This window comes from Myotis lucifugus, unplaced genomic scaffold, assembly GCF_000147115.1.
Source record: "Myotis lucifugus unplaced genomic scaffold, Myoluc2.0 scaffold_97, whole genome shotgun sequence".
Taxonomy (NCBI): domain Eukaryota; kingdom Metazoa; phylum Chordata; class Mammalia; order Chiroptera; family Vespertilionidae; genus Myotis; species Myotis lucifugus.
The window spans coordinates 1654644-1670450 of NW_005871145.1; the positions used below are offsets into that span (position 1 = coordinate 1654644).

At 38.9% G+C, this 15807-nt stretch overlaps 1 protein-coding gene across 6 annotated transcripts in view; it reads right to left on the minus strand.

Moving 5' to 3' along the window:
- LOC102421776 (fatty acid desaturase 2-like protein FADS2P1) overlaps positions 1 to 15807 on the minus strand; it is a 28797-nt gene that overhangs the window by 2513 nt on the left and 10477 nt on the right. For 2 of the 6 annotated variants that reach the window (XM_023756585.1, XM_006092043.3), the window contains exons 3-10: positions 15011 to 15208; positions 13306 to 13407; positions 8273 to 8398; positions 5495 to 5555; positions 4313 to 4389; positions 4023 to 4120; positions 2774 to 2870; positions 892 to 971 (exon numbers count right to left, since the gene is read on the minus strand). In XM_023756585.1, the coding sequence (XP_023612353.1) occupies positions 892 to 971; positions 2774 to 2870; positions 4023 to 4120; positions 4313 to 4389; positions 5495 to 5555; positions 8273 to 8398; positions 13306 to 13407; positions 15011 to 15208 (839 nt within the window). The remainder of the gene's footprint in view (positions 1 to 891; positions 972 to 2773; positions 2871 to 4022; positions 4121 to 4312; positions 4390 to 5494; positions 5556 to 8272; positions 8399 to 13305; positions 13408 to 15010; positions 15209 to 15807) is intronic. The other 4 variants (XM_023756587.1, XM_023756586.1, XM_023756584.1 and 1 more) reach the window with 3 other exon arrangements.

The window sequence follows — 15807 nt, forward strand, 5'->3', positions numbered from 1 at the left end:
AGAGAGCTGGAGATATTCACCTTCCATCTCTGTCTGTCTGTCTGTCTGTCTGTTTCTCTATCCATCTAACTCTTGCATCATGAATAGATAAGGTCTAGTAATGGCATATGGGGAAAAATTCTAGGATAGGAGTAAGAAGTGAGGAAAGATGGGCTTTCATCCAAGGCTTTAACTAATCAGCCAGATGACTTTCTTGGGTTTTTATCTCCTCTTTGATAAAATATAAATAATAATTATTTCTTGTTTTGCTGGGATTTTAATATGAAAGAAAGGATAAAAAAATCCTATGAATAGGTATAAGATCTCTTCCTTCACTATCACAGAAATGGCTTAGATAAAGAGGTTATGGAAAGTCTCTCCTCTGAATATTGTGGGGAGATTAATTCAAAGGATTATCATTTACTCTTTCTTTAGGGCATGTTTGCCTAACTGACCCATTGGTAAAGTATTTCCAGATACCATTTGGAAATTGCAGCAGAGACTGGATTTCATTGTTGATTATTTTGTAACCTCAGTCTAAAGATATAGAGAGATAGGCATTTAAATTAAATTGCAATTAAGTTTCAACAAACTTGGTTACCCAGGTGTCATGTTTTTTCTTGGGTTTTGCCAACAAACCGAATGCAAAGAAAACAACAATTTCTAAATCCATGGGAATCTGGAAACCAAATTACTGGTGGTTTCTAAGATTTCATTCTATTTACTCACTATTGTTCTACTTCCTTCTTTTCTTTTTTATCCTTAATGTTAGTCGAAAGATAGCAGTCTTTAACGAATTCTGGTTCATTTTTTTCCTCTGTGATCCCAACCCTACGGCTCTGCTCTGGACTGTATGGAGGCTATTATAAGTCAGAGCCCATTCCCCTATCATGGGCTGTTTCTATCACTTACTGGTGCTCGATTTGGAAGTTCAGGTGCCCAGTGAACCAGTCATTGAAAAAAGACTGTTCAACATTACAGGTGGCCAAGACCTGCAAAGAAAAAGTTTACATTAGATAAAATAAGCTCAAGTGTCAAACAGAGAAAATGTTTAGTTCCCTCCCCCACCCCCCTCCCCTTTGGTAGGCAATCATTCAATAAGTGCTCATTGATTACCGCTTTTGTGTAAGAAACTATGAGGAATAAAAAAGATAGGTGGTCCCAGGTAAATAGCTTACAACTTAAAACAAATAAGACATTTTGCTAAGAAGTATATATAAGGCAATAGATATAAAAAAGTGCATAGAATTTGAGGGGGCTAAGTCACCATCAGCTCTTGGATACAAAAGACTAAGCTGTCACCAATGAGGACCTTGGCAGATGAAAGTGAGAATAGAGGATTTTGGGAGAGATTGTAGGGGTTAGAGTCCATTTCCATAGAATGGAATTGAAGGGCTTCTCAATGGGGAATAAGGCATTAAAGGATTTTAACCAAGGGTTCTGTGCTTAGAAGTACATTCAATGTAAAGATTTTCCTTTGTAATCTAATGTATTTTATTTTATGCATTGAAAAGTATTATCATGAGGAGTTTGTAGGCTTCTTCAGACTGCAAAGATTAAGATCCTTTGTGAATGTTATTTTACTCAATACCTTTCTAAGGTTTAATTCCAGTTGAGTTGACATTTTGAATATTATTTTTGTGGTTGTTCTATGTCAGCATTTCTCAAAGCATTCTTCAGAAAACCTTGGGGTTCCCTAGGACTTTTTTCAGGGGAGCTGCAAGGTCAAAATTACTTCTGTAATACTTCTAAGACTTTTTTTTCATTTTCATTCTCATGCTTGTACAGTAGATTTTCCCAGAGACTACAATATAGGATGGCACCATCACTCTGAGGTATTGCTTTGATTCTTATATTAATTAATAATGAATTAATAATGAATTCATAAATGTTTGAAAGTGTTTTAATTTCAACTATAGTAAATATCCATGAATATAAATAACTGATAGAAACACAAGCTCTTTCAGGTCTGCAGTGACCTTCATGAGTGTCAATGGTTCTGTAACCAAAAAATATGAGAACCACTACTTGATGCCCTATGGAAGGGTCCACTGAACTTGGAAGTGAGTTTGAAGAAGTAAGTAGAATTATGACTGGATTCTCCAGTCAATCGTGGCACAGCAGGTGGAAGGCTGAGACGGTAGGGCTGCTCTGCACTGGTTAAAACTCTGAATCATTCACAGATGCTTGGAGAGCATGTCATGTCTCCTCACTGAGCCTCTCTACCTGTACAAAGAAATGAGGTACATTCCAGTGTCCTTTTGGATGTTAAATTCATTCTGTAATTGAAAGGCTGTGTCACGTGGTCAGCAAATCTTTTCTATAAAGTATCGAACTGCAGATATTTTAATTCTCTGTCAGACCTACTTAATTCTGCTGTTGTAGCATGAAAGCATTCATAGATAATATAAAAATGTATGAATATGGTTGTGTTCTGAGAAAACTTTATTTACAGAAATAGAAAGTGGGTCAGATTTGGCCCTTGAACTGTAGTTTACTGACCCTTGGTTTAGAGCAGAGGCTCTGAAATCAAACTGCCTGTGTTTAAAACCTGTTGGTAACACCTATTAACTATGGGATCTTATGCAAGTTACCCAACTTCTTCATGCCTCAATTTTATCATTTGCAATGTGGGAGTAATCATAGCACCTATCTCATGTAGTTTGATGCACGGTAGTTGACAGTGCTAGGTCTCTGGCAAGCATTGGATAAGAATGAATTCATATTATTGGAGATAACCAGACTCTAAATCATTATGCTTTGAAGGATCCTCTCCCAGGAACTTCATTACTACCTGAGTACTGAGCCAGTCTCTGTTCTCCTCTCTGCTCATTTTCATTGGTATGTGGCTCATCTGCGTAACACATGCAATCCAAGGACTTTCAAGAAACCTTTTGGAGAATAAAAGGAGGAATTGATGACTCCTTGAGGTGTTACAGTTCCAATCACTGGGCTTACATAATTGCTGACAGAGTTGGCTGAGTATTGGAGGAAGTAAAAGTGACTCCAAGGTTCCAGTAAAATAGTGGTCATTTATTTTCCTCTTTAAATCTAGAAATGACACAGTAGGCATTTGGTCATAATACCTACCTTGCTGCCTAATGTGCAGAAGCAGTGCCCCAAAGTTTGCTGTAGCATTGGTGCAAGGATAAAAAAATACCTAACTTAAGGGCATACACAGCCTAGGCTTTGTCGTCAGATAGAGCTGGGTTCAAGGTCTGGTTTGGTACTGCATTGGACCTTACTAGCTCTGTAGCCTTGGGCAAGTGATTAAATCTTTCTGAGCTTCAGCTTCCTTAGCAGAAAATAAAATAATACTATCCACAATACAGGGTCGTGCGAGGACTGCAGCAAATGAGAGAATGCCTATTAAGTCTTTAGTGCCTAATGCAGAGTAGCTATTATTATCTTTATTATTATGTAGGATTTAGAATAATAAAGTAAAATAATGGGGGGGGGGTAAATTGGGAAGTTGAAGAGGGCTATTCAGTGGGAAGTCATTTTGGTTTTGGGAAAATTCTTAGTCATAAAGACATGTGTTAGACAATACTCATGTGAATGGGCCAAAAACAAAACAAAACTCGAGGACTGTTTATTTTAATTTCTGTTCTGTGGAAAGTGTAAAGCATTCCAACAAAGGGTTTTAATGTAGTTGGTTGGGTTTTTTTTTTTTTTGCACCAATGCTGTTAATTGCTAAATGTAATGGTCTGATTATGATGCTGAATAAATGTGTCTTTTAAAAAAATTTCTTCTCTTCCATTATCTTTGGAAGGATTATGATGTCCAACTGGATTACAGTTTTAAAAGATTTTGGGGTCAGGTGAAATACTTAATTGGGAATTAAGCAAATGGGAACAAAAAGAGAACATCAGGCCAATATTTTTTTCTAAGGAGTACTTCTTACTCAAATATTTCAACTTTTTTTTTCTTCAGTTACAGAGAATGGGGCATGATGTCATAATCTTATGCTAATCACAAATGGATTAGATAAGGAAGATAAGAGAATTATCTAGGGAATAAGTGGATATTCTTGCTTTCTTACTTGACCAAATATATGAGCAATACTGTTCCGAAGATTCCATAGAAAGGGCCAAATGTGATGAAATAGCGGATGTAAAAACTGCTGACCCAGACAATGTCCTGCAGAGAGAAGTGCCTGAAAGTTAGATGTTCTGAACACAATCTCATTTCCCCTTCACTGGGCTAGGGTCCCTTCATGTACTGGCTAAATCTTACGTCTCGCTATTCAAAAAGCTCTATCTGGAAGAGACTAAGCATTTTCATTTCCCATTTTCTACTTGATTTAGCTTCAGAGAATGAGTTGTTACTCACCTTCCAATATCTTCCGAGGTACATCACTTGCATGGATTGCAGGTTGAAATATACTGGCATGAGGAGGGGAAGCCCAACTGAAAACAACAGTAATAACAAAAAACATGTTGAATAAATGAGTAGAATGTGTCCTCAGTGCAAGTCAGCAGGGCTCTATCTCCTTACCATGCCACCCTGCAATGTTGCCTCTGAGAAAGACAGCAAGCTTGAGATCCAAAATGGGATTTTTTTATTCTACCAGGCTGAACCAGGAATTTGGTTCAAGCTCCCTCAAGAAGACCAGGGAAGCTTTCAAGATTTGAGTCATTCTTGATGGGGGCATCCTAAGAGAGCTTTTGCTGTGAGCTTTCAAGTTATCTCAAGGTCTATGGAAACCTTCCATCCTTCACAATCCTCAGGCTAGGGCCTGGTCACAATATGTCAAGGTAGCAGAAATAAAGAAGCTGTACTCCTTTCTTGGCTTAAGAATCATTTACCTGCCTTTCCCCCAGGATCAGTGAGGCCAGAGCACAAACTAGTCTTATGGAGAACCTTTGGGTTTTGACAGACTCTCTCCTTGACCACACTTTAGTCAGGTCCTCTGAGTCCTCTTCTAGACTAGGCTGTGTCCGCCTGCAAACTCTCAAACTATATAACCTCTCAGCACAAATGATTTCTTCCATCCCACATACTAAGAAACTTGAAGAAATACTAGCATAGTTTCTAACAGCTCAGGGCCACATCCCTGGGATGCCTTTCTTTTCTTAGAGCATTTATGTTAGAAATCTTACAATTGTAAATGCTTTCTCTGTCGCTCTGAGATGTATCTTCTATGACCCAGAAATGGCTTCCTTAAGGACTTTATTCTTTTCTTCTTGTAGGTGTTTAGTCTTTCCACAATTAGAGTCCTAGATTCAAGACTCTTTGATTGGCATCCTGTCTTCCATCCTTATCAGAGCATTTCTTTCCCTACCCAATATCCAGAGTGATGAAATGCCTATTAAAGATTCCTATTTGCTTCTCCATTTTTCCTTTTCAGTTTTCCACACCAGTAAGTCTAAAAGAAGGCATTCTGCTTTTCTCAGTTATAAGATAACATGGGCTGGTCTCTCTGTGAGAGCACACCAGTCATGTCTTCTAGCTTGACTACTGCTTGCTTTAAGGAAATGGAATGATAAGGAATTTGGCTCCAAGGAGACTCACCCATGTAGAAGTAAAGGTGCTGCTTTTCATAGTCAATGTATTTGATTTTCTTCTTGCCATACTGAATGGAGAGAGAATAAAACTTAAATAAGCGACAATACTTCTGGCCATTACACTCGAGGACATCTGTGTGTTTGTGAGTGTCTAAATCTCTACAGAAAGAGCCATCTGATCAGAGTTCATTGGTTGTTGAACTTAAGGCACTAGAAGAAGCAGAGGTGGAGTGGGGAGAAATATTGTGGCATTTTGCCTTAATTAATTATGAACAATTCTTATATAGATGGTTTATTCTATTTGACTATGTGGATTATGATCATTTTTTAAAAAATTTTATTACCATAGAAGCCATTTTGAGACTTTTTTGGTCCTTCTGTGGAGTGGTGATTGAAAAGGCACATTTCTCATGAATTTTTCTAGCTCTTCTTTGACAGTGGTGTTTACAATTCTGCTTGAAGCTCAGTCTCTATCTACATTCATTCAATAGATACCATGTGATAAAAGATACAGGCATAGCGTCTCCTATCTGTTCCATCTTTCCTCATTTGTGTTCTGATCATGGATCTCATGCTGTAATTTCCTATTTGTAAAGCACAGTGATATTATATATATCAGTGCTGGAAATTTGATTTATTTTCTATGGGTCTCCTTCATTCATTTAATCTTTTCTCACTGCATGAAGACAGAAAATACCTCGAGAGGAGGAATAAAAGTAATGGTTATATCTTCAATAACTAGCAGGCACTCAATAAATATTTAATTGAATGAATGAATGGTAAGTCACATCCTGCTGTATATTTTATCTGTATATTCACTCAGTTACACTATGGGCAAGGTTTGACTCTTGCTTTCCCCATTCTTTTAATACTTTCCCACCTATATACAGATTTCTTCTCTTATTTGGAAAGTAGGTCTGATCCTTTCTTCTCATATTGTTATAAATGAAAAGAAATATCATGGTGATGACATAATAACAGCTATTTGCAGTTACTCTCAAACTTCCAAATATTTAAGTAGTAGGGAAATGGAAAAGGAAATACATGAAGAAAGTTTGGGAGTTAGCAAAGCTAGGAGAAAGGCTGTTTTTAAAAATATATATATATTTTATTGATTTTTTACAGAGAGGAAGGGAAAGTGGTAGTCAGAAACATCGATGAGAGAGAAACATCTATCAGCTGCCTCCTGCACACCCCCCAACTGGGGATGTGCCCGCAACCAAGGTACATGCCCTTGACCGGAATCGAACCTGGGACCCTTCAGTCCGCAGGCCAACGCTCTATCCACTGAGCCAAATCGGTTAGGGCGAAAGGCTCATTTTGAGTGTCATTCCAAAGGAGGATGTTAAGTCTTCCAGGAGCATAGGAACTGGCACATAGAAGATTTAATTAATGCTTGTTGAAAGAATGAATGTTTGAAGAAAGTGATAGAAATATTGACAATAAAATGTGAGAATGCAAATATTCTAGACTCATCAGAACTATTTTTGACGTGAAACAACTGAATTTTAGAGTATAAATAATTTTAAGTAATGTTTTGTGCAGTAGCTTTGAAACTATGTTATATAGATCCCTAAGATGCTAGGGATATGTCCCAAGAGCAACTGTAAAACTTGGGGAGGTGGCCCCAATAATTTGTGAAGCTCTAGAGAAGCCCCTTCGGAAGAAGGTCAAGCTGCTTCATGAACTTCAGTGAGACAAATCTGTCTTTGTCAGGGGGGATGATAAATCAAATGTCACAATTTTAGTGATGACCATGAAGTTCACAAACATCAGAGAGGTCCAATTTGTTTGTGGAGCCATGGTCAAAAGCAACTGATTCACAATCACAGCCATGGCTTTTGTTTTTCAAAATATAGGCAAGAGAATTTGTTTCCTAATTCAGTTGGAAAAGAGAGTACTACAAGACCCAGACAGCAACTGACTAAGCTAGATTCTTATTTTTCTAAAACTCCAGAATAGTCATAGTCCTAGGAACATAGCAGATTCTTCCTAAGTACCCAACTCCCAGGATCCCTGTCCTCAGACCTCCTCTATTCAATGAAGACTTCAAAGAAACTTGTTGATTGTCCTTTACATGATGACATTAAGTGAGGTTTTTAAAAATATCAACCATTGAGAAATTCTGGAGTTGACTTTTTCCTTCCTTTTTCTATATTTTAAAAAAATATAAATTACAGGTATGGTCTCTAAGTATCTTAAGAAGCATTTGGGCTGTGGTTCATGTGTAAATGTAGCAAAATAAACACAAACTAAAAAGAATAGCATTGTTTCTTCTAACTGAGCTAGAATTAGTTGAAATAATTAGAGATTTAGATGTTTGTACTTTAGTGCTTATTGAATGTACTGACCTGTTTCCCTGAGTGAATGTCTCCATATTCTTGGAGAGTCATTGCTGACCTCACATCACCCGGTTTTACTACCTAACATTAGCATATGTTGCTTCAAAGCTAGTGACAGGAAGTGGGCAGGTATCTGCTTGTCATGAGGATTGCTCAAGCAGAGTGATATGAGCTATATTTCTTACACTAGGAGGTTGTACGGAATGACTTTTAAGGACATAAGAGTCATGCACTCCACACCTCCTAATTTTACAATCCCAGGTTCAGTTATTTCAAATCCACATCCTGGACTTAAAAAGAGAGATTTTTCAGAACACGTGTGAAGTTGGAAGCTTTAGCTTGATCTTTCCAAAACAAGGCAATAGGCCTTTCTAAGAACATCATCTAGAAACTTCTAGAAACCACTTCTAGGAACTTCTGTTAGCCAGGACTTCTAAACGTACCTTGATAGGTTGCAAATCTCCAACCAGGAAAAGTGGACCCACATCAATATCTGGGTCTTTTGGGTAAATGTTTGGTTTTGTGTGATGTTGGAAATGTCGGTGATTCCACCATTTCACTGACAGGCCCTGAGGAGAAGAGAGGATTCATTAGTGGTGGCAAGATTTCTCTTTTGAAATGCCCTTCAGATTAGAATTTTTTACATACATCTCCAAAGTTAAAACAAGATATTTGAGCTTCTCAAACTTGCTCCCACTGCTGGGTCACAGAATGATTCACTGGACAGGCACTCTCAAAGCCTACAGACAAATACTCATCTGAGTCAGGAACATAAATTCAGGCTCAAACAACACCTGATGGTGAAAAATTATAAGAATCTGGTGAAATGAAACAATTTCCTATCTTTCTATTTTGATTCCCATTAAAAAAAATTCTGGCTCTAGGTGGTTTGGCTCAGTGGATAGAACATTGTCCTGCAGACTGAAGGGTCCTGGGTTTGATTCTGGTCAAAGGCAGTTACCTTGGTTGCACCGGGCCCTGGTTGGAGCTTGTGCAGGAGGCAACCAATCAATGTGTTTCTCTCACATCGCTATTTCTCTCTGTCTTTTGCTCTCTCTTCCACTCTCTCTCTCTCTCAAAAAAAAAAAAAGGAAAAATATTCTTGGGTGAGTATTAAAAAAAATTCTTATAAAAAAAATTCTGGATGTAGGTGGGGCAGAGAGTAGTTTTTCTATTTAAAAATCTAAAAGGAAACCTCAGCTCTAAGACTTTAATTAGTTGTGGAGAAAAAAATGGCCCCAGGAATTCTACTTCAAATAATATTTCAAAGAATATGGATTTGAAGTGATCTCCTGGGGAGGTTGGCTCAGATCATTGCATGTCCAGGCTTCAATGCTCTCATCCTATCTAATAAAGAGGGAATATGCAAATTGACCATCACTCTGCCACAAAGAGGGAAGCACCCATAGCCACAAGATGGCAGTGCCCAGTCCCCGCCACAGTCCCTCAGTCCTTTCGGCCCAGCAGGGTGGTGGTGGTGGGGGGGATGGAGTGGCAGGTGCACAGTGCGGCCGGACCCACTCTCAGCCCCCCAGCCTCCCAGGGCCGGCCCGAGGTGCAGGCAAACCTCGGATGTTGGCTTGCCTGCACCTCAGGCCGGCCCTGGGCAGCTGGGGGGCTGAGGGCGGGTCCAGTTGCACCATGATCCTGCTGACCCCCCAGCTGGGCTGAAAGGACTGTGGGACTTTGGTGGGGCTGAAGGGACTGGGTGCCGCCATTTTGTGGCTATAGGCGCCGCCATCTTTGTGATGGAGTGATGGTCAATTTGCATATCCCCTCTTTATTAGATAGGATTTGACATCTCTCAATAACTGGCCAATACATGTTTTAGATCTTCACTAGCCAATACAGTACCCATAGCCATATGTGGCTATTGAATATTTGAAATGTGACCAAATTAAGATGGATTGTAAGTGTATAATACATACTGAATTTTGAAGATTCAAGATAAAAAAAATACAAATATTTTAATTTTTAGACTGATTACCTATTGAAATGATGATATTTGAATACATGGAGTAATAAAATTACCTTTTAAAATGTGGTTATTAGAAAATATAAAGTGACATACCGGGAACACACTATACAACTATGGTAAAAGAGATGGCTTTGTTTTAAAAATCTGTTAGCATTGCCTTCCCATAGTCTTCACTGCAGTTTTCTCTTAGCAATCCAAGCCCTCAATCATCAGGAGCAGTATTCTCTTCTCACTTCTAACATTCCCTAATGTCCTTCCAGTGGAATCTCTCTCCAGTCCAGTGCTCTCTCCTGAATCTCATGCTTGAATGGGAGATCACTTTCAAAACATTTCCTTTGGATGTCTCATGACATCTCAAACTCAACATGGAGTCATCAGTTTCTGTTGCCCCTTTTGGGGCTCCAATGAACTCTGCATTTCTCCTATCAAATTGTACACCACCCATTCACTCTTACAATTGTGTATTCACTCATTTATTCACCCACTCATTATGTACTTTGAAGTTTGTCCCATGTATCAGATACTGAAGTAGGCAATATTTAGAATATAAAGATAGACATGATAAGATGGGATTCCCACATTCATGAAACATATAATTTAATAAGTGCAGGAGACAACTAAACAAGGACACTGTGATAAGCAATGGTTCTCTCTTTCAATTAAATCCTCTGATAGCCAATATCTTGGCCTCTTCTACCAGCTTACTATACCCTTCAGCCAACAACTATCTATGGAAATTGGTAATATGAGAGACAGGGTTTGATTCACGAAGGTCAGAGAGTGTCTGCTCAAGGTTGTGGAACTTAGAACAGTGGTCAGAGTGGTGTGGGTGTGATCTAAAACAGCTGGCTCCTCCCTGGCTCCTCTGTCTGGAAGCTACAATTTCTGGAGATAAGGGAGAGAGTGATCCCGGGGAAGTAAGGATTACCAACTTCGTGCAAAACAGGCTACCGGGCACCTAGTTCCATACAGGAACCACCCTAAGTCTTTCTTCATTTTCACATTATGTACTTTCTTAGGACAGTAGCCAGGGTTTGGACTGAAACCATCCTGAATCTAAAGTCCTGCTACTAGGTGTGTGCCCTTGACCAATTTCATCATCTGTAAAATGGATGAGGTTACCAGAAGGATTACAGGAAATACCATGCTTGACACTCTTCCTCCCAAAATGTTTTAGGATGTAGTCATGGAAACAACATAAGCCAGATTTTTAAGGAAGATTTTAATTTCAACTATTCTGCTTCTTTAACTCTATAATAACACTTGATTCTTATAGTTTGCAAAATATGCATATGGGAGTGAGGGGTGAAAATATGCTACAGGGAGTCCATTTTGATTTTCACATTGCACAGAAGTCCAAAATGTATGCAGACATTTCGTGGTTTATTTTCAGAAACACTATTTTCTTATGCGAGCATGGCAAAGACCAAAATGTATTTATTTTTGCACAGCTGGTGGATGAGAATTCCAAAGAATTTCAATATCTGTGCCTTTTCCAGGTGGGAGGAGGGTAAATTAATGTGAAATCAAGCTTTGAAATTTAAAATTGTCATACATGTACAAAGCAGAGATGTTTGCTGTTTATGGGATAATTTTCTTTGTCCCCCTCAACACCCCCCCCCCCAGCCCACCTTTCTTCCCCACAGGTAACTCTCTCCTGTGCATAGTTGAAGCCTATATTAGTTTTGCTCAGAAATCACTAGTTTTGCCCGAGTGCACTTGATTTGCTTTTATTTACTTTTAAAATCTTTATTGTTGAAAGTATTACAGATGTCTCCCTTTTCCCCCATTGATCCATTATAGACCACTCTTGATTTGCTTTTAGAGCCATTTACCATTTATTTACTCTGGTCATGAGTCATCAAGATTATATCCAAAATTGTTTCTGGAGACACAATTTATAACAAGAGAGCTGTGTACAAATTTGGATCAATGGGAAAGCAGTAGTTTTTTTTAAAAGTACCAGCAAGGGTGGAGTTGATTGAAATATTCCATTCACTGGCACCAAATCAATTGTCAATTATCTCCAGAGAAGATGAGTCTCATTTTTCCTCTGACTACCTCATAGTAGGGGAGGTAGGCTGAGAGGGTACACTACCTGAATCCCACAATGCCAGAAAGAACCACCTCTGCTTTATTTCTGTGTTAAAGATTTCTGAGTAAATCCCAAAAACACTTCATCTAACACTAGTGGATAAAGGGCCGAATAGTATACTTACAGGAATTTTCCCATCAAAATTGTTACATAAAATGACAATATATTATTCCTTCTAACCATGTGGGGGAACAGATATTTCTGACCTTAATCCTGACTCAATTCTCTGTTATTTTAAGGTATTTAAGCCTCATTTTGCTCAACTGAAAACAGGGTAGGATTAGATGATGATTCTAACCAAGTATCTTCCAATTCAATATGAAGTCACTTCAATAAGAAAAAACAAAGAGGCTCTGAAGCAGAGCTTATGAGTTTCTCCTACGAGGGTCTGGTTTGAATGGAAGGATCTGGCTTAGTGAAAGGCTCAGAGGCATTTCCTATCTTCCTGAGCCAGAGCACATAGTCATCAAATCCTAGAATGTCATAGAAAAGCAAATTCAAATTTATCTCCTAATATTACAGATGACAACACTTGAGGGACGCCCTCAAGGTCACACAGTGAACTTTATCAGAGTCAAGACTAAGAGCCATTCTTAGCAGTCCTTGGTTGGCTTCATTCATTAATTCATTCATTCATTCAATCATTAATTAATAAATAATTAATTCATCCATCCATCCATTCATCCACTCATTCAACAAATGCTCATTGTGCTGGACACTTTTCTGGGTGCTGCATTGCAATGGTGCATAGGACACTGTGGCTGCCCTTCTGGAGCTTATGTTAGTGAGGATAAGACCAACTGCCATCATGGGTACCTGCTTTTTTCAGCAGACTGGGTTTTGCAACCTTCAACTCTTGACCAAAGCCATCTGAGCTTCCTTGCCCACTCACTCTTCCTCTTTCTCTTCATTTTTATCTATTCTTCTGCACCGTTTCCTTTATTTCTTCACAGCCACACCCTTTTGGGACTATTCAGGTTTGCTGGCTTTCCCTAGCTTCCCAGCAGTAAATGTTCAGAGCCCTCCTAAAAATATTCCTATTCGTGAATTTATAGGACACATCTTCATTTTTAAAGGCACAACCCTTCTTCTGTGAGGAGTTCCTTAACCGGGTGCCAGGGATTGGGTCAAAAAGCTTACTTGGGTAAGAAAAAATGTTACAGCTTCTTAAATAAAAATAAATCCTTATAAAAATTTAAAATTATATTTTCAGCATATATATTATAATGTAATCTTACATATTTGCATATATGCATAGTATCTACACTGCTAGTATATTTATATTTATTTTCAGGGTGTGCACAAACATTTTTTAACGATCTGAGTGCACAAGCAAATTTGGAAACCACTGCCTTAGGAAATGACCTTTGAGAATTTCCTCCTACTCCTTGAACATCCTGTACCTTGAGATGACACATCACAAATCTGTGCATCAGGTGGTTCCACTTGGACTTCTTAAATATGGAAAGATGACCTGTGTCATGCTGCAAAAATGAACTCTGGGCCTAGAAGAGATAAAGTTGTTAGAGGAGCTGAGAAGGGAAGAAAAATTAACAAATGAGTCCACTAGTTGATTCAGGAGTCCTTTTGGGAAGAAGAGTAGGTGATTTCGTCTGACCTCAAGGCAAATGTACCTTCTGTTTCCCACACATAACACATTCTTTCCCACCTCTGTGCCTTTGTGCAGGTGGTTTCCTCAGCCTAGAATGCTCTCTTTGCCACCACCATCAAAATCTTCCAGTGTGGAGTGGAAAGAGCATGGCCTTTGGAGTCAGGAAGATTTGGGTTCTAAACCGTTCTTCACCACTTTTGAGCTGCAGGATTCTTGGCAAGTTATCAATAGCTCTGAAACTCGTCCTTCATCTGATAAGCAGGGATAATAGTACTTTACTCTTTGGGCTGCTGTACAACATAAATACATGTAAAGTTCGTGGCCAAAGTTTGCTTCTTTTCTTGCTTCTAAAGTTGCTTTTTAAGGAATCGTGCAATGTGGCTTTTAAGAAAAAAGTTAACCTAAAATATTCTGGAATTAACATTGATGTTAATTCCCCATAAAACCTTCCCCATTTGTCCCATTCAGAATTAAATGCCTCTTTCTGCTCCAACAACACATGCTTGTCCCTCTCCTTGGCATCAATGTCATTCTGTCATGTAATATGTTTAGATACTTCAATGGCAATCTTCCTCACTGGATGATTCATTTCCAAGGGCAGGGATCAGGTGCATTTCCCTTTGTGTCCAAAACTCAGTGTTGTGCTCATAGAAGGCTATGTTCAAAGATTCATACTTTAGTCAGCAAAGATTTATCGAGTCTACATGCCAGGTGTTGGTTGTCATTTATGGCAGAATCTCTATGTTCTTATTCTCAGACTAGAGGCCCGGTGAATGGATTTCTGCACCGGTGGGGCCCCTCAGCTTGGCCTGTGGGGATCCAGCCAAAACTGGCTCTCCAAAATCCCCCAAAGGGTCCCAGATTGAGAGAGGGCAGTTCCGGGTGATGCACCCCAGAATCAGGCTCCCTCCGCTCTGGTTCTGGGTGCGTCACCCGAGAACTGCAGTTGCCAAGTCACAGAAGCTTGGCAGCTCCTGAGTTGAGTGTCTGCCCCCTGGTGTTCAGTGCATGTCATAGCTACCAGTCAGATGGTCTAATGGTCGGCCAGTCACTTAGGCTTTTATATATATAGATAAGATGTATTCTCTGCTCTTGAAGAATTCATGGTCTATGCATTGATAAATGTTGGTTGGTTAATGAATGAAAAATAAAGATAAATGTTACTTGACTGAAAACTGAACTTCTGTGGACAAAATTGGGTAAGGAGTAGCAACTGTCATAAATTATATATTTGCATTATGCCAGTGATTGTGCTAGGTGTTGTTCACATTAACTTGATTAGTCCTCCTCAGAAGACTTTTATAAAAAAATTGTTATCCCCCCATTTTACAGGCAAGAGAACTTGGGCCCAGCAAGGTTTGATAATCTGCTGGGTCCGACTCCAATGAGTAGCTTGCCAAGAAGTATCCAGCAGCAGCTGACACCAATCTAAAGAGAGAAGAAGAAATTCTGAACCTTTCCCAAAGCTATTGTCTGGGCTTAGGATACCTGCTTACCTGAGAAATTGTGAGAAGAAAGGAAATACATATTGTAATTGGCCAGCCATTGCCAAAATGCCACAGCATTAGCCAAGCCAGCGCTTCCAAAATCAAGATCTGGATGAGGTGAAGGGAAAAGAACCCCAGGTTGGCACTGAACATGTTCATAGCCTCTAATGTCCTCCGCAGTTCTTGGAAATCTTCCACCAACTGGGCCTGTGAAATATTCAAGGAGGAAATTAGTTCTTTCAGGAGAAAGAAAGCTCAAATGATCATAATTACTAATATATTTTATTAACTTATTAATACCTTGATTTTATAAATAGAAATTTATTAGTATTAATACATTTAATAGGGCAGAATTAAAAACAAAAAACAATGAGCAAAAAAAATCCTTTGAAAAATGTTATGATAATTTTTTTTCTCTAGAAAGGAGAAGATGAGTAGTTGTTTGTCAACTGTCCTCAAGCTGCATGAAACTTAGAATTAATGTCTTTTTTTGAGGGGCAGTGGTGGTCAGTAAAGATATACAAAAGTCAGCCTGGTCAGCGTGGCTCAGTGGTTGAATGTTGACCTATAAACCAGGAAGTCACGGTTCAATTCTCCGTCAGGGCACAGGTGGGCTCGATCCCTGTGGGGGGCGTGCAGGAGGCAACTGATCAATGATACTCTCTCATCATGCTTCTATCTCTCTCTCCCTCTCCCTTCCTCTCTGAAATCAATAAAAATATATTTTAAAAAAAGATATACAAAGTCTAACAGTTGTTTTTGAAACAATCAGTATTATTTCAGGTGTTGACTGATTTCTGGTTATG